The following is a 23215-nucleotide window of genomic DNA, read 5'->3' on the forward strand; positions in this document are numbered from 1 at the left end:
AATTTTGATGAAGTAACATGAATGCCGGAATAATCAGTTTTTCATGAATACCTACATACTTTTGAGAAAATTGGGTGAAAATATTTTGAAATTAAATTGTTACTGAAAAAGGCCCTTTTCTGGACAGTTTTGACACTGGTTATTGAAAAAAGTAAGTGGCAGTTCCCTTTGCCAGCAAGTGCTGCCAATAGCAACATTTACCAGCTGCACTTCTGGCAGCCTCTGCAAGTTAGGTTCACAATCATTCAACTTCCCATTTCCATTATGAACCACCCATTTCAATAAAAAGAGAGGCTCTAACTCTTCCTTATGCAAATGATGTTACCCAGTACTGATACTTTACGTTCAAAGGATTTCTTATCCACAAACCAAAAAGAAAATAGATACGCATAATTGTGAACAGGTAAGAGCAGATACAATACATACAGCAACACGGTTTGGCACAGGTGGTTAATGTGTTATTTTCCCTGGTTTCCAATGAGTTCTGGAGATTTTATTTCCCATGGAAACAACATTGCTAAATAATTATGAAGACCATCTGAGAATTTTAAATCTGTCTGGGAGTTCACGTTATCCCTCTGCCCTACACTCAATTATACTGGATTGCTGAATGTTGATGCAAAAAACCAGACAACTAAAGTATTATGTTTATTCACAACGCAGAAAAGGAGAAGTGCTCTAATCTCAACATTGTTTTCTTCCAGCCTTCATGCTCAGCCATTCAGGATCAGTTTGTGAATAAGGAACACAAAGTGCTGGAAGAGAAGGGGAAGCATGCCCAGATGTGAACAGCAAGATAATTCAGATGAAAAAATGAAATACGTGCTTCAGATAACTGCCTCCATAAAGAGTGAAAGTATCCTGAACTCTGTGGCTTCATGCCATTTCTTATTTCTTGTCACATCAAAAGAAAGTGCAACTGGAACATGGCACCAACTTGTCACCCGTTAACAGATCCCAGTGATGAAGTTCCAGCTAGGCTTTGGACACTCTATTTTGCAGATGTATTTTGTCCAGATTCAAAACACGAGCATGTATGCTTGCATCTACATATCTGTATAGACACAAAAATGAGTTCACATTAAAAATACCTATCCTGGGTTTCATGTAATTATTTTCATGTAATTTTAATACATTAGACTTTAACTGGAATACCTTTTAACAAACCAAGCAATATTGATCCTTTCTACTTGGGACAACCCAAGAATAATACAATTTTCCATCTATCAAAAGAACTGACATCCTTGCACAGTACCTTTATTCAATACTTGGAAGCACAGAAATACTGCAGAAAACCACCCTACAAAGTTCCTTCAGTTTCAGTTTGCAGTTGTGGTTGAGCTACTGAATCTCTAATTTTCTAAATATTCTGTTTTGCCTTCATACAAGTGTTACTTCTGATAAAATTGAGAACAGTTCTTCAGCGTAAATTAAGTACTGTGAAGGTAACTACATTAATTCATATAACCACTAAATAAAGTAGGGTTCTTCAGTGTTGTAAAGAAACTACGGCAAAACCTTATAGCATGACCACAAAGATGCTCCCCAAAGAAACGAATGAAAAAAACTCCTTTCACTTAACTAACTGTGACTTTTTCTACTTAGAATCACAGAACAATTTATGTTGGAAAGGACCTGTGAAAGTCATCCGGTCCAACCCCTTGCTCCCAGCAGAACTAACTTCATCATTACATCAGGTTGCTCGTGGCTGTGTCCAGTCAAGCTTTGAACACCTCTCCCCAGGATGGAGATCCCACCCCTCTAAGCAGCTAATTCTGCTTCGCTCACTCATATGTAGGCATCATCTTTCAGCCCCTGTGATCTCTGAACACCAAGCTAAACACATTTTTACTATGGGTCACTGTAGTTACAGACTGTTAAGCCACTAGACAGTTTTAATGATCCCCTGGTGGTAATGTTTTGGACAAAGCATTTTTAAGAACGAACTTTCCAGATTATTTAGCTCCACACTGCTTACAAAAGAGACTCTACCAGTCAAACGTCCCTTCCTCCTTCCACCTCTCCTGTTTCAGTTGTCTGAATACTGCTTCAAATCCCTGCAAGGTTTATGCAATGCCTTTTGCAAATGTTTCTTGAGTCACTTCCAGATCTACTGGTTCTGTTCACATCTCAAAAATATTATGCTTTCCTACTGCTGGTGCCATGTGAACATCTACTACTGGTAAATGAACCTCGTATTTTGTATCTCAGAAACCTGTAAGACTTGATGGGGAATTACAGCTGCCCTTTGCTCCTAAGTAACAGCCACTTCTTTAAAACTTTATAAACTCAGGATGAATCTGTAAGACAATGGGATGCTGAACATAGAAAGAGGGCATCAAGTTTTAGCAGCAGAATTCTCAACAGTGCAAGCAGCAGTCTGTGTGCAACTCTGGCTGCTACACCACTGTACACTATGCAGCAGCAATGGAGCAGGTTTAGACAAGTTTCCAGGTAACTCCTTCTGTTCAGAACAAGGAGAACGGTAACACATGCAAAAGTATTTGTTGGAATGTTTCAAAAATTACTATCAAGACTGGCACAAAAACCATTAAATCTGGTTGTCATACCAGGTTAGATGATGCAGGTCCTTACAGCTGACAAACCATTTGGTTCCACATGGTAAGGAAGTGAAAGCCAGTGGAAAGATGAACACAACGCAAAAGCAAGAAGCTGGGAAAATGATCTCTATGGCATTATTTTTGTGGATGTGCACTAAGCCATATGGCATTTGTCAAGATCACAGAGAAGACAGATCCTATGTAATAGTTTAATGTGTGAAAGGAGGACACACAGGAAGTAATGGCAACACTAGAGACAGCTTGAAGGCATGTGTCTAGGATTTCTTAAGCCAAGGATTCAATTTTGCTATTATTTTCAAAACTCAAGAATTCTTAAGTCATTTCAGCCTGCTTCATACATTACAAACATTTTTCAGCAAGAACTGCAATCTAGGATCAAACCTTTAAATACATGAATTATGAGGAGGTGGTACTTTCTGTCACACTATAATGCAAATCAGATAATAACTCTGATGATTAAAGGGAAAGGAAGGAAATACTGGGTTAAGAGAAATTCAGTTACACACTATTACGTTTAAACTAACAATTTTAGCTGCAGCTAAACCAGATAATGTATTAAGACATAGTACAAGCTTTAAAAAACAAAACCCCAAAAGCTTAACAACAGCTTTGAAACAAAAGCTTTTTTAAAAAAAATCAGTACTCTAGTTAAGAAGAATCTCCTCCTTTTCTGGTAAAAAAATAACCAATAAGGATTCTTAATAATTAACGTCTTACAAAGCTTGCAAACTACCTGTCTGGATAGGTTATATAAATGAGTTACAACTTAACAGTAAAATTTGCTTGGTTTTTTTCCAAGGTCAGTGAAAACCCAGCAAATAAACCACCTATGAAATACAAGTTTTTGAAGTTACATTAATGGTACCATTTTAACAAAGGAAGAGACACTTTAACAATTCTTTTATACGTGGTTTCATTCATCAATGGAAAGAAATTGCTTAACAAGTAAAATAATTAAAAAAACATTGCTTTCCTAAGGCATAGAGATGTAAGACATTTGTATGTAATACAGGATACATATTATGTATTTATAATGCTGGGCACTAGTGAAATTCCGTACTCAGAGGTCAAAGCAGACAAAACTTTAGTTGTAAATACTAGCAATATTTATATCCAATCCTGTTAAAACTTCACATATATTATTTTTTTTTTAAACCAAAATGTATCAGTGTAGAAGAATGGCTGCAGAAGCGTGGCCTTAGAATCTCTGAAGATCTGCACAATCCAGGCCTGGTATTAGAATAGGCCTGTAATTAGAATTGTGCAGATCTTCAGAGATTCTAAGGCCACGCTTCTGCAGCCATTCTTCTACATATCAGCTCTAACCAAAATAATCTAAACTGGCATTCTCCCCCTGATTTATTTTGTGCAATGGATGTTCAGAATACTCATACTGATTTACTTCTAAAAATTGTATCTTATCAGTGAATACTTCAAGATGTTCAATGTCTCAGTAGCTTTGCTGCCTCGACACTTCAGGAAAGACAGCATTTGCTTTTTCATAGTTTAGAAAACTTTGAAATTTCACTTAGCCTGTCAATCCATTAATTTAGCTGAACGGAGGAAATAGTATCCTGTCTTTTCTGTTTTCCCTACGGGAACACAGAAAAAGAAGGATCTTGACCTACAAATAGCTCACATTTTCATAACCACCATAGACCTGTACAAGCTATATGAAATCATATATGCCTTAAGACTTTTAGTGCAGTAATGTAGAAGAAAAAACACGTACAAGCATCAATAAACACCATCCTTCATTCTGCCATTTCCAAGTAATCATTAAGCCCTGCAAAGATAATGAAAACCGTTTTTTTTATTAAACCAGATTTTACAGGTACACTGTGATGTCTCTAGTCCCTCAGTAACTGCAAGTGGTTACTCGTTCTCTTATAAAGCTGGAACTCATTTTTGCATTTATTGCACTAAGACCATGAGATTTTATATGTTTAGAAGAGCTACCTGTGATACATATTTAAATGCAGTATATCCTGGAACATGGACTAATATACTTTATCTAGAAAAAAACCTTTATTTAAGAAAACAAGTTGATTCTAAAAATAGAAAAGTTCTAAACAACACTTTTTGATAAAACCGCAAACTTCCCCAGATCTGTTGGTATAATTCAGAGCAAAAACCTGACCTTGAGGACATAATACACTATAAATTAATTCACCAGAGAGATGATTCCTTCATTTTTTCATCTCACCTCTAATTCTGTCAGAATTTTCTGAAAAAGTGAAAAGGTCAAATATCTGATAATTTAACTTATAACATGTTCTCCTTCATCACATCATATCAGACTGAGGAACGATTTACTTAATTTACAGTACTATTAATGTAATTAGTATATTATGTCCTCTGGATCAAATTTTGTCCTCATTTCCACCAACGTATCTAGACAGACTTACTGTTTTATTAAGGGCAGAATTTGGAACAGTTAGCTACCTATCCTTTTTTATGTATTTAAGACGACAAAGGCATTTCAAAACTGTACATCATCTGAAATTATTGAAAGATATGTTTAAATATACTGTCCTTACCAATTCTTCTCATTTTGTATTTATGCAATGAAATCAGATGCTTAGTTATGTACAATCTAGACACATACTTAAGAAAGGAGAGACAATGTTGGTTCTGATTATTGCCTGTTAGAGGAATCATAGTTAAAATACAGTTGGGCAGCTATGCATGCATTTCTTCATGAAAGTCCCCAACCACTTGGCTGCAGATCTCTGCTATGGGAGTGCAATTTCATGGATCTATCATTTAAGTGTCATCTTACACAGGACTCTGACTAACAGGCAGTCTCAACACTCAGTCTTATTTTCTCTGTATGATGTACCATTAGAGTAGTTAAAATGTATTTCTGAGAGCTTTTAATACCTAACTCCTCCACGGGCATGAAGACAGAAACAGTCCCCAGCTCAATCCCACATATATCCAGTGAGTAAAAGCCCTTGAAAGACACCAGCGAAGCCTCTCAGTTTAGTATAGCCTCATGTGATTTATAACCCAAATGTATTTTTCTTGAATAAGCTAAACGAAGGTAAAAGTGGATTTACAACTGAGAATCTATCAGGCACTGCATTTTGAAACACAGATCAAGACACTTAAGGGCTCTAAACCAGTTTCATTATCATGAACAGTTATATAAACACACATGCACCAAATGGAAAATAATAATTCTTACAGATTTATGTTTACTCATGAAAACGAGATTAATGAAAAATGTATTAACTAAAAAGAACGCCACAGATGATTAAAAAGTATAGTTCTCTTTGTAAAAACATATTACGAGCAAACAGACTTCAGGCAATAACATGCAGTGGACTAATTAGAAAAGGAAAGTAGGCCATCTTACAAAAATCATACTATTTAATCAGGCCATGAAAGCAATGCAAAGGGACTAGCAGAACACTACAAGCTGTAGACTCAGATCTTTTACTTTCAATGAGAGGTGCACTGATCAAAGAAGGATTAGGTTCTATCACAGCATCACACTGATGGCATGCATACAAAGAAAGTAGTGCATTTACACACACTGTCACTTTGGTGCTAGAATTTGAATACTGTTTCACAATTCAAAGGTAAGTGTGAAAAGTATCTCTTGGCTGATCACCAAAGTCTTCAAGTTAAATTACTGTCTTCCCTACTGAGTTTGTCCCACCCCAGTGAAGAACAAAAATATATTTGGGGGGTAAATTTCTTAATTCAGAGTGTCAACACATTTAAAAACTTTTCCCATATTTCTGCTACATCCACATTCAGACAAACTACGCTTTGCTTTACACACAATAAATAAACGCATTCTTCTCCCATGTGTTCTGGGACTGCAATGTTTAAGGATGCAGGGGAGGAAAAAGGAAGGGCAGAAAGCAGTGCTCTAGTATAACAACAAAATCTAGACAGTCAGGCTACAGCTTGCTGAAAGCCAAAACTAATCTGCCCAGATAGTGCTTAGCTCTAAGACAGTCTGGATCCATCCCAGAGCTAGAGTAACACAGGCCTAAGGCTGCTGGAAAGTGCTCCTAGGGTATGTACGTATGACTAAAACAAAACCTGGTTGCAATTAAAGTTATGAACATATTTCAAACTGAAATGCAAAAAGGTTCACAAGTTTTCCACTGTTGTTAACGAGAAACAAACAGTTTAGCAGCAAGGTGGAAGAACTATCTGCAAAACAAGGAGTTTTACAGCTTTTGCCTCCACAAAGTGTTTCAAAAGTGAAAAACAGAAAAATCAAAACAGCTTTACAAGTGATCTTCTTCATCATAGTTGAAAAGTAGCTACAGAAAAGCTATGACAAGTTTAGGCATCACTTGTCACTGGAGAGCCCAAAACATAAAGGAAATTTTCAGTCAGATGTTCTATTCAGTTCCCAACGCACGAACCCTTTCAGCATACAAGAACACAGAGCGTTGTATATTCCACTGAATCAGCCTATGAAAATACCGCTCCATGTTCTACAGCAGGGATGCTCTAAGTCACACCAAACCAAGCTGACATACCAGAGCAAAGGTCTGAGCTAGAACAGGATACACTTAATAGGGAACCAGAGCCTGGTAAACCTCTCCCTGTGAGACAGTTCCTACAAGAACTTCTCCCTATGAGAAACACAGTATGAAAACACAGTGATAAATATCCAACATCAAGAAGTTTGAAAGTTTAATTTGGATAGTTAGAACAACATTTCAAAATCATCATAACTGATTTTTCTTTATGTGATTTCCAAGATACTTTGTTTTGACTTGTATAATTAAAATGCTTAATACTTCTGTGTTGACTTTGTGGTTAAAAAAGAATAATGCAAACAGAGAAAGACAGAACCAGACATTTCTGGCTTTGCTTGAAATGAGCCAAGTCTGACTGTGTTCTCTTTTTATCTACATATCCAGCTTCCAAAATTACAAGAGATGAAGTCGGTGCAGATCACAGCATCAAATTTTTTGTAAATTCAGCTTTGAATGATATAGCTGATTATATAACTAATGTAACGATATTCTTCTTTTACAGAAAGACAATAAATGTAAGGACTTTCACAGCTCCCATAATTTATTGAAAAATTAAGCCTGAATGAAGTTCAGTATACAAACATGAATGTCCAGGGACACCCGTTTTACTTTGTTATGCCAACGTTCTCTCAAACTGAAATCAACATGTACGCAGCCATGAAGTTGTTTTCTTTTTTCACCTAACTTCTGTCAGTATGTGTTAGAAGACTTGCATAGGACAGTGACAGTAAATCATAACAGTTTCATCAATAACTTAAAACAGTCCTCAAGAAAGACAAAACCATTAAATAATCTCCCCAGTCTAAAACAGCATTAAAAGTGCTGGAACTAGTGTGCTTTGCCCCCTCAGCTCATTTACTTTCCTACTTCTAGTATTTTTTTTTTTAAAATACATTATACTTCCTATGTTTTAAGTCAAAGGCACAAAGTTTACTACATTAGGGTGTGTTCTAGCAAAGAATCTATAAATTTTGTCTTCATTTCCACTGCCTATTTTTGTGGCTCTGCCAAAAAACACTGACTGCACAAACAGCTACACTAAGAGCACTTCTGTATATTCAACTGTATTCTCTTTCAACAGAAAATAAATAGGTTTCTTTGAATCATCCACGGAGCAGATCAGCTCTGACATATTTGAAGACTGATCCCCTCCTCGCCTCTTGATCCCTCTGGTGCTTGTCACTCCACTGGCCGCAGTTGTGTATGACTGCTGATAGATGCATTTGAAAAACACCTGGGACTGGACAAGTCAAGCTACTTTTTCTTTAAAACTAGTGCTTTTTGCTGATGCTTTCTTACCTCATTGTCTGACTCCACAAGCACTTGATCATATTCACTAAGAGCTACTAGGAACATGATAGATGTGACGTTTTCAAAGCAATGTATCCATTTTCTTCTTTCTGATCGTTGGCCTCCTACATCCACCATTCTGCAAAATTAACATCCACATCAACTTCATAATAATTTAACACATAAACACACAGACACACACAAAATGACAAAATTCAAAAATTCAGTTGAAAACACAGTTTGGTTTGTTTTTCTAAATAATTTCTCTCATTGATATTTAATGGAACCTGTTGTAACTAGACAGTTAATTGTATTTGCTTTTAAGTCTGTGTTTCCTGTATTTAAATTATTGTGGGTTTCAAAACCCTCAGATTTCTGAGATATAAACATCTCATGAGCCATGGTTCGGCAATGTATGTATGCCCTGTGTATTCAGCAGAAACAGATGTGAACAGAATAGACATGGTGGTCTGCCTTTTTCCCCCTGAATTATCAAAGTGAAATTACCAACTTGTTAAAGCTGCCCCATTTTAAGAGGAAAAATAGAGTACAATATATATCTATTAGAATTTTTAATAGCCAAAATTAAAATTCAGATTTGCTTTTTAATAGCCAAAATTAAAATTCAGATTTGCTCGCAGCGTATTCTCACTTCATCACACATCTAAGCTTAACTAAACACAGCTGTTCAACTTGCAACTGCAGTTCTATAGTTTTTTAAGCAACTGCACTCACATAGGGTGATTTCTCTCTGAAGGAAAGTAACCTCTCTCTGAAAATCAGTACACAAGTGATAACTTTGTATTCCATAATTTACATGAATTAGGAGGACATGGTTGTATTTTCAGATTATTACTCCACAGTGAAACTTTGATACATATTATTGAAAAGATAAATTGCAGGTTTACTATCAGTATTATCTACCTTCAGAAAAAGACAAACCTAATTGTCTTTCATCCTTTTCCCATCTTTAATATTAGCTTATTTTTTAAAACATAGAACAATTGCTTTTTATGCAGTTTTAACCAATGCCCTATATACCTATATATTACTAATGTAAAAGGAAACAAAGCAAAGCAAGTGGGTCTTAAAACCTTCTTTTCTACCTGAAAATGACGCTTTGTAGGTCGAATGGATATTCAATGATCCCTGTTGTTGGGACTCGAACTCTGAGCACATCTTGCTGAGTTGGCAGATAGGTGGCATCTGCTATGCGGTCCAAATCATTAAGATAGCTATAGACAGGGAGAAACAACAGGAATGCAAGACAGTGACACCATCATTCCACTGAGGGAAAGAGAAAGGAAGACTTGGGAATGGAAATGGACTGTGGGGTAGGAAAAAGTACAACAGAAGAAAGAGCATTATCGGCATAAGAGGGGACAAAGTATAAAAATGTGCTCCTTCCTCTCTTCCTGTACACTTCCACAGCTTCAAATAAATTCTACAAAAGGGTAGCGTTGTTATCCTGGTGGTTTTTTTTTTCATACAAGTTTGCTTGGCTTTCACATGTAAATTCACCAAAGATTCAAAGTTTTCAATGACATAATTCTAGGCAATTCAGAGAAAAATAGTATTATAAAATGTGTGAGAAATATAAAATTGCACAGTTTATTTGAATATGTAACATATTTCTTTATATTCATTTTGCACTGTCTACATAAATGCATGGATAGACAAACAAGAAACTCCTAAGCAATAGTCAGCTCCTATGGAATAGATCATTATCAATTAGGAAGTGATAGCAGGATAAATGGTACTGTTTGGAGATTAAATATTTTTTTTAAAAAAAAGGAAACCCCCACCCACTGACAAATTAAAAAAATTTCCGGATCTTGTTATCAGAAGGCAGCACTGATTATTTAGTGGGATGCCTGGCATCTGAAAGTCCTGCATTCGCACTGAAACATCTGATTAATTTAATAAGCCTGCAGTACATGAAATACATGCCAGTCTGTTAACAAATAACCCAAAGTTCTTATAAAATGGCTTGTAAAGGGTCATTAACTACAACACAAAAGCATTCTGCAATTGCTTAATGGTGGGTTTCAACCATAAAGCACCAGTGTGCCGAAGGTTTTAATTAATTCTCATAAAAAAGATGCTTCAAAAGAGAAGCATGTACCCATATGTATGAGATAGCCTGTTTGGGTTCAGAAGCTGGACATCTCATGAAATCAGTGCATCAGGCAGCTTGCGTTCTCCCCATGGTAGATGTCTGGGAGAAAGCCTACTGCAGAAAATGGAGTTCTGGGGTGTCTGGTTACCTCCCAGCACAGACTGACCTAGTGTTAGTCACTGAGAAGATAAATTAACCAATGGATGCCCTCATTCATTCTAGGGGAGGAGAGTGATGGCCTTGTAATTTATTAAATGATCGCTAAGCTCTGAACATGTTCTTTTCCTTGTAGTTATTAGTGAAGGTGCTCTTTTTAAATAAACCCACACAACAAATCAGATGCTTTGAATGACTTCTGAACAAACTAGTGAAAAAAGCTATCCTGATCAATGACAGAAACAAAGCAGTTTGATTTCCACCTTACAGTAAAAATACAGACGTATTTATTAGATCTAGGAGGGAGCCAAAACCATTATCAAATCTCCCTCACTATGATTTTATTCATGAAAGATTAATCCAACAGTAAACATTGTATGTGAGAAAGTTGCACACAATCAGAAAGTTGTATTGAACCATATACCTCAGCTAATTCAGGAGCTACTACTCTGCAAATACTTTCTGAGAACACTGATTAGTTTCTGCCAATAAGAAAAATGCTTGTGGGTTTCAGCACTTCATCTTTCCTGATGTGCTTCATACAAAAAGCAGAATGGAGAAGCACATCATCAATATGTTGGTGAAAAAAAAAGTGTAAGTGAATGAAATTCATAACCACCACAACAAGAAACTGACAGAGACCTTGAACTTGATTCTTTTTCCCTCCCACTCCCCAGAAAACTGGTTTTGGTTTTGGTTTGTGACTGTATTCTGGAAGGGTACAAAGAAGCATTGCAGGTCATTACATGCTACAGTGGTATTCACAAGAGCAGCAGAACTTTAACTGAATGAATTGCTAGATGGCCCATTACACAATCATCTTGTTGCGTTTCTTTAGCAAGCTTCAGCCTGCAGTCATCGTGAGCCTGTTACCACACCTCTGCACCACAGGTAAGTGGACACTTAATAAGACATGCTGTAATGCACATCTGGCTGATTTTTGGAAGGCCATAGTGCAAAGGAACATTATTAAATAGTTAAATCTCACTTGTGTTACTGGAAACCATTAAAAGGGCAAAGGAGTGGTTTTTTTGTCCTACCACAAACCACTGATGTCATTAAGTTCCAGAAGCATTAATTTATCCTTAAAAATAGTAATCTTTCCCTCATCCTTGTTCATTTCTGCTCAAGTTCTGCTCAATTACTGAAGAGCAAGCTTCTCACTCTTTTCACCCATAGCACCTTACAGAACCTACACAGTCCACAGAAGAGTCCTTATGCATCCTTACGGATTCCTGTTTCTTTCCCTGGATTTCCCTCACTTCACAGACCAAAGGATGTTGGGCTCCAAGAAGTGTCCTGAATTATACATTCAAACCCAGAATAAAGGAAGTGGTGTCAAAACCAGTAAAAGTATCTCACAGAAAACAGATGGCACACACAAAAATCTTTTAAAAGACAATCTTTGTGATACTGACAAATCATAACCAGAACCTACAGTCCAACAAAAGTAATTTAGAATACATCCTGCATTTTTTGGTTTTGAATAATGACATTCAGCCCCTACCACTTTTCGTTCTTACTTAAAACTTAATAAACAAACATATTATTGTGTCCATTTATTTAAATGAAAATGTCCCATTTGTTGCACAACCTCACTTTTAGATCTTTTATTATTGCTATTTTCATGCTGTGAGAATACAGCAAATAGTCAATTAAATTATTAAGCAGAAAATTTTAATGAACTTTGTGCACTGTTGCTCTGAAGCAAAGGAGCAGGATATTTTCTGCTACCGACGCTAACAGTTTTGCAGATCAGTTACACCTACCTCCTGTTACCATGTAAGGATACGTAACATCATATTCTGCCATCAGCTTCAAGGGGCTTGAACAATTTCTGAAAATCACACTGAAAGCTTTGCCTGCAGCAGCAACACAAAGCTCTCTTCAAGATACTCTAAAATCACTAAAAACTCCTTCAGTCTCTCTTAAAATTCATACAACCTCTAAATCAAAGTAACACAATTAATTAAAATAATGTTCTCTTTGGGTAAGAGCATACATCACTGGAATTGACACCAGGGTATTTCTTTTCCATTGCACGCACTGTTTTATAGCACATCTGAAGATTTTTGATATATTGTGGAAATGTCTTGTCTCTCTTCAGTCAGATGCAACCCTCCTAAAATGCCAGTGGAAGTGAATCCACACACTTATGCTCAATACATCATCATGACTTTTGTGTTACTTGCATAATGCCATACTTCTACATCCATAGTACTACATAGACAAAAACCAAGTCACTTTCTCTTCTTGAAGCACAAGAACAGATTTTTGCACTGTATTAGGAGAGGTGGGTGAATAAGTGATTTGCTGGGCTGACTTACTATTTCAAAATGCTGGGAGGGAATATGTAAATGAATACAGGTGACTATTTACATTAAAAGACAAATGGAATATGGGTATTTAAAGGCATACTACCAGCACACAAAATTTTCACACATTAGTATTGTAGCTGTTCCTGAAACACTGACAATTTAAGATTTTATTTATTTGGTTTATCAGAGTTTAACTAATTGCCATAATAAAGTCTTATATTTTCAAATCTTCCTCATACCAAAATGGTTGGAAATTTAACTTTTGTTTTTCCCACGTGAAAGCTGGGGTTTAAAGAAATTCTCTGATCACCAGGGGGAATGCAGCACTGCATGCACAGGCTTTAAGCACCCTACAGCTTATTAAACTAGTAATTTATTTATTTTTAAATCAATTTAGCAAGCAGCAACTTTGAATAAAACCATCAAACTAGCTAATGCTCATTCTTTCCACTTTCAGCTGTGCAGGCTCAAGCCCCAGTCCAGCTGCATCTCTGCCCATCCCCCGCTGCCAGCTCTTTCACTTGTGCAATGGCCTGATAACACGTTTCTGTCAAAATGATTTGAAATAGTGAAGAAACACTACTGAAATTGCTCAAATTAAGCTAGTTTATTTGATGGATACAGCCTAGGGTGTGGGAAGTCCATAAACTCCAGCAGGAAAGCAGGGTGGAGTTACTTCCTCCAATGGCTTATCTGCAACCAGAAGACAACTTACAAAGCCAGGACTATGTTAAGTATCTGGAGCCTGAATTCGAATGGGTGAGGAGTGCAAGAAAATGAGTATTTTTACTGACTTTTTTGCATATCTGCTTATTAAAAAACCCTATTTACTATGGCTTAAAGCATTTATCTCATGCATCATCCTTAAACAAAATACTGGTAAATACATTGCTCACCTGGGCAAAGAAATCCTGTGCACAAGAAATTTAAGCACATAGGAGATATGCACAGGGTATTTTAGGGTAAGTGCCCAGCTCAAAATGTATGCACAAATACTGCAATCAGCCTTTGCAATGCAATTAACTCTCTGGCATATACTAGAAATGGCTATGCGTGCACTCTTGCAAAGAAACCACAAGACTTGTCATAAACACGAACTTCCACAAAAATATTGCTGCCAACAACTGCCCAAGACAGATGACTTCCTCAGTTTATTAACTTCAAAATTTAAAATCGTAATGGTACAGATATTGGAAATACACTGGCAACTGCCCTGAGTGCTGGTCCAAAAGTGGGTCACCACCAGCATGACCACAGGGAATTCAGCTGTATGGGTAGCAGCTAGCCATTTAGATCTCAACACTATATGGCACTCTGAATTTATTTCTACACCTGCTAAGAAATGTCTTTCTCTGATGAGACAGACACACTTCAGTTGTACAGCGTCTCACCCAAACAGCACCTACTCACAGGCATTATACAAAGGAACAAAAGAGGGAAAACTGGATAAAATTACTTCTTAAAAAAGCACCAAACCACACAGGTCTGTGTACATCTACAATACAGATGAAGTTTAAAAAATTAATTACGCCGGTAATTAGCTTTATAAAGATGATTTTTAGTGGCTGCTGAGGTTTCCCAGGAGGTTGCTATAGCAACAGGCAAAAGGTGCACTACTGGGCCACCAGTGTGTGATGAGCTGCTGGCAGCGGCCCTCCCCTGCCGCCAGGAGAACCTGCCACCGCCGCACAGCCTGCTGACCAGAAGCAGAGGGAGACTTCTGTTTCCCAGGCAGGGCCGAGAGAGGTACTTATTTTTAATGCTTTTAATCACCTGTGACAAGGTCCAAGCCTGCAGCCAGCTTCAGGGAAGCAGCCAGGCTATGGAGGTGCTAATGATGCCCTTAGGAAGACAGCACTTTCAAAGGTACTTTTCAAAATAAACAGCAGGATTGGGATCATGGGAGTAGAGTGACCGGCTCTGCGCTTTACTGCATGCCTTTCTCATACTGAAATCACGCAAAGACGTGGGACTCCCAACCTTAATAAATAGACCAGAATTGTTTCAACCAATAACTTTCTTCAAGCAGTTAAATATAACCCCTGTCACTGTGAACTGGCAGCTCGACATTCAGCCTTAATTCAAGTCCCACAGCTATATCACCTAACGAAGACAGACCATCAAAACTTACTTCAATTTACTTTCAGCGAATGAGGTCTTAAAGTACCTTCAACGTGAAGAAACACGGGGCAGGCACTTCAAACAAACACCCTCCTCTAGCCATGACCTACTATTTTCCAGCATCTTTGAGGTCATACTTTAGTTGCAAATAATAAGTTGATAAAGTAGCATTTTCTCAGGAATAATTCCATAATATCATTTCTGTAACTTTAAACTAAGTTTAGTGTATAGCCTAATTAATGAAGAGAAGGCATTAAGGCACAGACAGACAAGGGTGGAAAAGCTACAGCTTTCATCCATCTATAACAAACTCGTTTCCCTTTCCAAGGGTAAAAATGACATTGCCCTATCCACCAGTACTGCGTAGTAACTCTTCCCAAACTCAGCAGCAAAACCGATGTAGCAAGATATCCAACCAATATTCACCACCACACCAACAAACCCTGTGCTTAGCAGCAGACTGCCTGCAAGACCTTTTGAGCACAGAAGCCCCCGGGGAGCAAACTCTCTCTGAAACACACTGCTTTGTGTGATCAGAAGGGATCTGCCTGGCAGCACACCAGAAATACTCCAAGAGAAATCTCTAAAACAAACCCAAACATGCAGAGATAAGAGGTAATTACACAGTCAGCAAACAATGTTGAATATTTCTTAAATATATATGGGGAGAATGAGAGTACAGGGGAAGAGGGAAGGGATGACCTGAAGAAAATCTAGAAAGTTTGTTAAGATAAAGTTTGCTGGGTGATTTCAGTGTAACCACAGCTGCAAAAGCCGGGCTCACCAGTACCATTTCATATGCAAATATTTCCACTGTGTTCAACCACAGCAGCCAGATACCTCATGGTTGACTTTTTCCAGTTATGACAGTAACCACAAACTTTTACATCTTTTCAACCTTAAAAGTGCTCAGGTTTAATGCACACACATACAAAAAGAAGCATTTCCCTCAAAGTTCGGGTAGTTCATAGGTATGACCCTGTACAACACCTATAGTGTCAGCGCAGGTGAAAATAAAACCCTAACCGAAGTGTATGACTAAGGCTAATTAGGCAAACTATGTAAATAATATATTTAATATATTTCTGTCCTTTGGAGCCTGGCTATTCTGGAATTGAGTGGCACTACCTTCATACTGCTGTTAGGGTTTGGTGTCATTTTGGCGGGGGTAGGAGGTTTTTTTGTTTGTTTGTTTTGAGAAACTGAACTGGGTGATAGGGCTACTAGCACTAATTTTGACCATGTGCTGCAAAACAATCTTTGAAAGGAAAAAGCCTTTTTCTGCATTTGTGAAAACACATACAACTTGCTTGTCTTTCAGCTCCACATATGCAAAATGTTAAAGTTCCTGTAGCAGGATCTTTCCTACCTCACAGAGCTGCCAGAATAAACTGACACAAGCATCCTCTTTGCTAACATGCAGCAGCACAGTAAATGGAATCAATTTTCAGTGTACAAACACAAGCCGTGAACAAAGCTAAGTGTAAACGAGTACTGGCTGCCTTTTCAGAATTTCTGTAGAGGTCTGCATTTCTGAACCACTACACCACCAGCTGAAAGTTGAGGCACGCTTACCAGTTTCCAGAACTACCTAATCTTAACCTAAACACTGTAAACCTCAGGTCTTTGCAGCGAGGTAGGAAAAAGTCTGTACTGTTTTTATCCTTATCCCACCCAAATACTACCTAGCTGTCTCCTTCAATTTCCTACATGGCTAAAAGCCAATCTTAGCAATGGCTAAAAAAAGCAAGTCATCAAATAAAAAATGCTTGTGCAAACTTTTCTTAATAGCAAATGTTTTAAAAATTACAGATATTAAAAACGTGTTCAGTACTGCATGAGAAAAAGGATCTTGAAAGAAATACATACTGTATACTGCTTTATATAACCCCACTTCCCTTTCTGAACTTCCCTAGCCCTGTTGCATAATCTCCAGTTTTTCTATAGGATGCAGTGCTTTGGTATGCAGTAGATTTCATGTCCCATCCCTCTTCAGACCTTCCTTTTATATTCAGGGACTATACCTAAGACCTAAAATAGGGTCTGCACTGTTCTGCTGCTAGTACTTGATCTTAATCTTCAGACTTTTAATTTTATTTGCTGTTTTTATCTTACCACAAACCTTACACAAATAAGGCTGTGTGAAATGTGAATACATAAAAGCAGAATCCACCATTCTGCAACACAAAGAGTCTCCAAATATAACCTTAAAACCTTCAAGAACATATTTACAAATGTAGGGAAGAAGGATCAATAAGTAGTACCAAAATGTTTATTAAATAATGATGCACTTATGTATCTTATGAATATATGGTTTTCTCACCCTCAGCAAATGACTGTTACAGTGGTATCACATAGACAGTTTTTCATAATTTGCTATACCCAGTGTCAGCTGCATAGCAGGTCTCAATTTAGGACAGTATTAGTCCTTCTGAAAGGCTCACACAGACCCATGATACTGTAAGAGTTCCCTACAACTTTATGAAATAAAAGAATGAATGTTGATTGCTAGAGGCAATACCAGCAAATGGAGTAAACTGCTGTAGTAAAAACTTAGGATTCTTATACTGATCTTTCCACTGGTGTGCCTCTAGGCACATCCTACTTAGCACACAGTAATTCCACTGAAATGCACCTGTTTCAGAAGTGGAACATGGAAGCAAAATGTTATTTTTAACAGACAGGTATGAAGGAATTAATTGTTCAGCTGAAGTTATGAAAAACTTCAAATTCAGATGGAATACTATAATGAAAAAATTACTAGATGACTAAAGCACTACAATTCATGCAACGGTTTCACAAAAGATGAAATATGAAGAAGAAGACATCATTAGGATTAATCTCTTTGTTCCTTGTTATCAATCAGTGATATTCTGAAGATGTCCTCAAAGTCACACCATAGTGCTCTTATTACATGTAAAAAAATGGAATTTGCATTTCTGCACTAGCTATCCAACTAACTCAGTTCACATGATCACACGTATATGCATAGTTGTGTAACTGTAAGTTGTTAAAGGTGACAGCAAATGCAGAAAAAGAAGCCCAAAGGCTTACATGTGTGTAAGGTAACACCATGGCATGTATAATTAATAAAGCAGTGCATTAAATAGTAACAATGCAAGGTATTAAATACCAACTGGGGCAGTTAACACAGCGGGGTAGGAACTTGTTGAAAAACTATATTTAATTATCTAAAGTGTTAGAAAACACAGCCATGAAAGGGAAACTAAACAGATATCCTCAGTGCCTGTGTGGCAACTAGAAAGTCCCTGGTTGGAGGTATACAATGACGTAAGACTTTCATTTCTTGGGGCCAGAGAAAGATGGAAGTTTTCCAGCGAGACTCTGAGACACTTCCCAGTTCTAAACACCTCCTACTTTTTCTTCATGAAGGGAAAGCCCTTAGTTCATATTGGGGAAAAATGGTGATGAAATCTCCAGAAATTCTAGTTGCAACCCTAATTCTGTATGTTATCACATAAATGTGAAATGTCACTTATGACCACTGTCTCTCTTACAGTGTGGTGTGTGTTTACATCTGTCTCACACTGTGAACGGTATCTTAAAGGGAAGTGGTTTAGTGGTAAGCAGCTAAGTCACCCTGTAATGTATATGGGAAGTGAATAATCTCTGTTTACCTGAAGTGTTCCTGACTTTACTTCAGAGAAGTCTAGAAATCACTTTTAAAATCAAAATGAACACACAACCTTTGGAGCACCCAATGGTAAGGGAAGAGAATGGAATGTGTCTGCTGAGCATCCAGAGGTTCAAACCAATTCCCATGATGCAGGAAATCTTCCTTCTTAGACCCTACCCTCACCCCTTGTGGTAAACACACATCTGACATATGCTTCCAGGGTACTAGCAGCAGGTATAACAACATCAAAATTGTAGCAGACAATGACGAAACAGATCAAAAGATGACAGAATGTGTAAGTGTAGAAACACACAGGATATATTATAACATACGGGCACAAACTGAAACAGAAGAAGTTCCATCTGAATATGAGGAAGAACTTCTTTACCTTGGGGGTGACAGAGCCCTGGGACAGGCTGCCCAGAGAGGCTGTGCAGTCTCCTTCTCTGGAGACATTCAAAACCTGCCTGGACGTGACTCTGTGCAACCTGCTGTGGGTGAACCTGCTTTAGCAGGGGGTTGACCTAGCTGCTTTCCAGAAGCCCCTTCCAACCCTGACCATTCTGTGATTCTGTGATATTAAAAAACAGAAACAGAATTTAGAAACAACAAAAGAAACGAAAGTACAGAGGAAGGTATTTAGGAAGGCAATGTATAGTAACACTGATGGGCAGAAAGAGGCAATACAGGGAACAGACTGGAAGCATGGGAAAACACTAAGAAGATAAGAGGCTTACACAAGGGTTGAATAAAGAACGTGTAACATTACCGACACACAAGCTTAAAAATATTGACACCTACGCTTCCAAGAAATCTGGCTGACAACAAACCATTTTGGTTTATATATCAAGTCCGAAGAAATTACTAAGACTCACCAAATAAATGGGCACTGGGTGCTTATTTCTGCCTTACTGCCTTGTGAATCCCAGTAGTAACTTGTAAACATTTTGTTTTCTTGCTTTATGATGTGGATTCAAAGGAAATTCTCTTTGGGTATTTTAGTACTAAACATACATACTGTATTTTTGGAACAGTTTTTCTCTTATTTCTGCTAATTGCTTTTACTGGACTTACATACCTGAAAAAACTACTTGCAAGCATAAATATACAAGAGGCTCTTCTAAAGACGCATATATAGTGATTCCAAATACTAATTTAAAACAGATTTTGCAGAAATACATAGTATGAATTATAATTGATTATTGTTAAAGTCACCTAATTGCAAAAAAACCATGTTAAATTGCTAAACAAGTTGAGCTTGACAAATAACCAACCAACCAGCACAATTACCTTCTGCAAGGCAATATACTAGCAATTTGCTCCTATAACTACTTAATTAACTACTCCCTGCTATTTTTAATACTACTCAAAAGTTCTACTATGGTGACACTTTCATTAGAACCGGATTAAAACTACTGTCAGTGCAGTCTGATCTGAAGTAGCATCAGATGTTTATTTCCTACATTGGAGAGTAATTCTATTTTTATCCTCTAAGGAAAGCACATGAAATACATAGATTTATTTCAACCTTATAAACAGTATTGTATCTATTGTGGAAACAAACAGGACCTACAAATACAAGAAATCAGAAGTATGAGACAAGCTCTGCTTCACCTTCTACTGATGCTTTCTGCTCAATCCAATATGGAAACAAGATGGAAGTCAGTAACAAGTTACTGTCAGTAACTTGTCTCTGAAATTTTATTTTTACCATTTATGCACCCTAAAACTCTTCATTTTATGTAATACTCTCTTTTCTTACCACTAAAACCAAAACCACAGTATGATATCTTTGGGGACAGTAAGAATCCAAACAATGAAAGACAGTTGCCACTGTGCTTTGCACCACCTCTGCACCAAAATGTGCATACACAAATGATAGGTTGGGAAGGTAACCAGCTCCAGAGGACAGCAAAACTGCATAGGACAACAGGAACCCTATGCATGGCGTAAATATAGCCAAAGGTCGTGTGGTGATACCATTAGAACAAATCTGAGGAGATCCATGTCATGCATCTGTAGCTCTTCAGCAAGATACTAGTAAGTTTGTCTTGACTAAATCACATATGAAGTGTTGTGCTAGGTAAGAATCCTCAGACTACCGTGCAGCTAAACATCAGCCCAGATCTCTCATGTCTATAGCCCTGTTCCAGTGAGCTTAATGGGAGCTTCATGGTGCCTTTCTGTTCTATGCTTTCCTCAGTAAGAGGCTTCCATTCATGTACACCTGACAAATGGAGACTGGAATCATATCATCAAAGTAACTTTCTTGGCTAATACTAAAATTCATGTGGAGATGATGAAGGTTTCTGCCACAGCTTTAGGAACTAACTATGCTGTGTTTTTTAATGCTGGTCAACATTAGAAGTTCATCATCCCCCACCGTCATCCATTTCTTTGACAACAGATGAGAAATTTTACCTAAGCTGTATGCTACATTACTCAAAAGGAACTGAATTTCATGGAGTCAATCTTCAGGCAGACCTCCAACTCCAATTTTAGATTTCACAGTGCTATTTTATCAGATTGCTGCCCCAAGAAACGAAAGGCATAACATTTCAGACATAGTTTAGTCACACACACATTTATTACCGTTGAGCTATTACAAACAGGGTTTAACTCACAGTGCTTTTCCTGTTACCTTCCTGGCAGCCACGTTCTTTAAAGTTTAGGCTTTGTTTCCATAAAAAAAAGACAGTTCAATACAACACAAGAATCCTACCTTGGTACTATTTACTTCACCACCAGGAGTGCAAAAGCAATCTGTAAGGGAAAAGGGGAAAACCTGGGAAAACAGGAGTTCTGGGGCATTATAATTTTTATGAAATGTATGGAGGTCTACCTTGATTGCACCTCCCAGTACCTACTACTTGTCTAACTAGTAGTACTACCCAGTACATACTACATGAAAGTATTTTTGTCCAGCTTGCATTTGTGAGTTTATGTTAGAGGAGAGTAAGGAATTACAGGTATAGCAAAAGAAAACAAAAAGATCAGTGATTAACAATCCCTAGTTAGAATCTTAAATTTAAGACTTCAAATGATTACAGACTGTCATGCTGTGAAACAAATACAGATTTAATCCTAAACTAGATGTAGTCCACTCCTTCAAGTACCCTTTGAATTCAATTTAGTAAGTGTATATTTGGGTACATTTGTGCTGCATATGCATACAAACATGTACACAGACATACAGTATAAGAAGATAGAAAGTAAAAATTACTTTCACAGAAAAAGATATATGGTTGTTGGTAGCCACAATGTACTTACTATTTAGTTGAATCTGATAACTGATACTCCCGTCGTCTATCATAACACTCCTGAATTCCAGGGTCATTCCATAAGCTTCTTATTGCATCTACATACGGGTTCTCAAAAGTTGACACCTTCTCTACATCGACTTCCCGAACTAATTGTGCATGTGCCTAATTCAAAACAAACAAAATAGTAAATTTTACTTCATTTTCTGTGTTTGTAGACAGCTTATATACAATGAACATGATTAACAGGAGTAATTTTTCATATTGGCCATACCACTGATGTATATACATAATTTGAAAAATCAAGTACCACTAAAAGGGTTGTGAAGATGGAAAAAGAAGACAACTATCATAAGCAAGTTCCTTATAACAGAAAAAAAATACCACTTTTTTATGGAAAGTATATATTTTTCAGCATGGATCAGCGTATTATTTACCTTTCACGCTAAAAGACAGTGTTAAGCATAATACCCACCAACTGCATCACTCATTAGCAACTGAACCTGGGAAACCTGGACAACTTCAAAATATAAAAGATAGTAAACCACCAAAATATTCAAAGATGGATATTTTACAAAAATCTGTATTCACATGAATGAACTTAGTAATGATGTAGGAAGAAAACAGTGATGTTGATTTACCAGGAAAGACCTTAAAGTAAATGGTGAATGAATGAGAATAAATAAGAGTACTGAGTAAATTATGAATAAGTAATGATACGGTCTGTTCAAAGACAAATACTGCTAAATATGATTATGACAGAAAGTGAATTAAACATACACAGGGGCCCTTACTTCAGACTAAGTTTACTCCAATCCACTACTATGTAGAATAAACGGATGAGGCATTCACATTAAAATTTGTGTCTAATTAAGCTCAGTTTAAAGAAAGCTTTCATTTTTATTTTTTCAGGTACAATCTTAAGAGTATATAAAACATGATTTTAAAATGATGACTAGGTAACCAACTTGACAGATCCAGACTCTGATGTAGCTGAGAGAATGGAAAGGAGGGAAGGGATCTGCCTTTCAGAGAGATTGATAAAAAAGTGCTTAATGTTACCACAAATGTAACAGCAGTTACCAGTAAAAAAAGGGCAAGATTATTAGAAATCGTCTCTAGTTTCAGTTTGTACTATAAATTATGGAGATTCTCAAAAAGTAATGTTTAAAATTGGCAGCAGGATGATTTCTAATTTGTCCTGGAAGTATTATTGACACA

At 37.2% G+C, this 23215-nt stretch overlaps 1 protein-coding gene across 1 annotated transcript in view; it reads right to left on the reverse strand.

Annotated features, from left to right (window-relative positions):
• Positions 1–23215, reverse strand: part of LOC102046812 (guanine nucleotide-binding protein G(q) subunit alpha) — a 136243-nt gene that overhangs the window by 19190 nt on the left and 93838 nt on the right. The window contains exons 3-5 of the mRNA XM_055699108.1: positions 22005–22159; positions 9490–9618; positions 8393–8522 (exon numbers count right to left, since the gene is read on the reverse strand). Of these exons, the coding sequence (XP_055555083.1) occupies positions 8393–8522; positions 9490–9618; positions 22005–22159 (414 nt within the window). The remainder of the gene's footprint in view (positions 1–8392; positions 8523–9489; positions 9619–22004; positions 22160–23215) is intronic.

Source organism: Falco cherrug, chromosome Z (assembly GCF_023634085.1).
Source record: "Falco cherrug isolate bFalChe1 chromosome Z, bFalChe1.pri, whole genome shotgun sequence".
In the NCBI taxonomy this organism is placed as follows: domain Eukaryota; kingdom Metazoa; phylum Chordata; class Aves; order Falconiformes; family Falconidae; genus Falco; species Falco cherrug.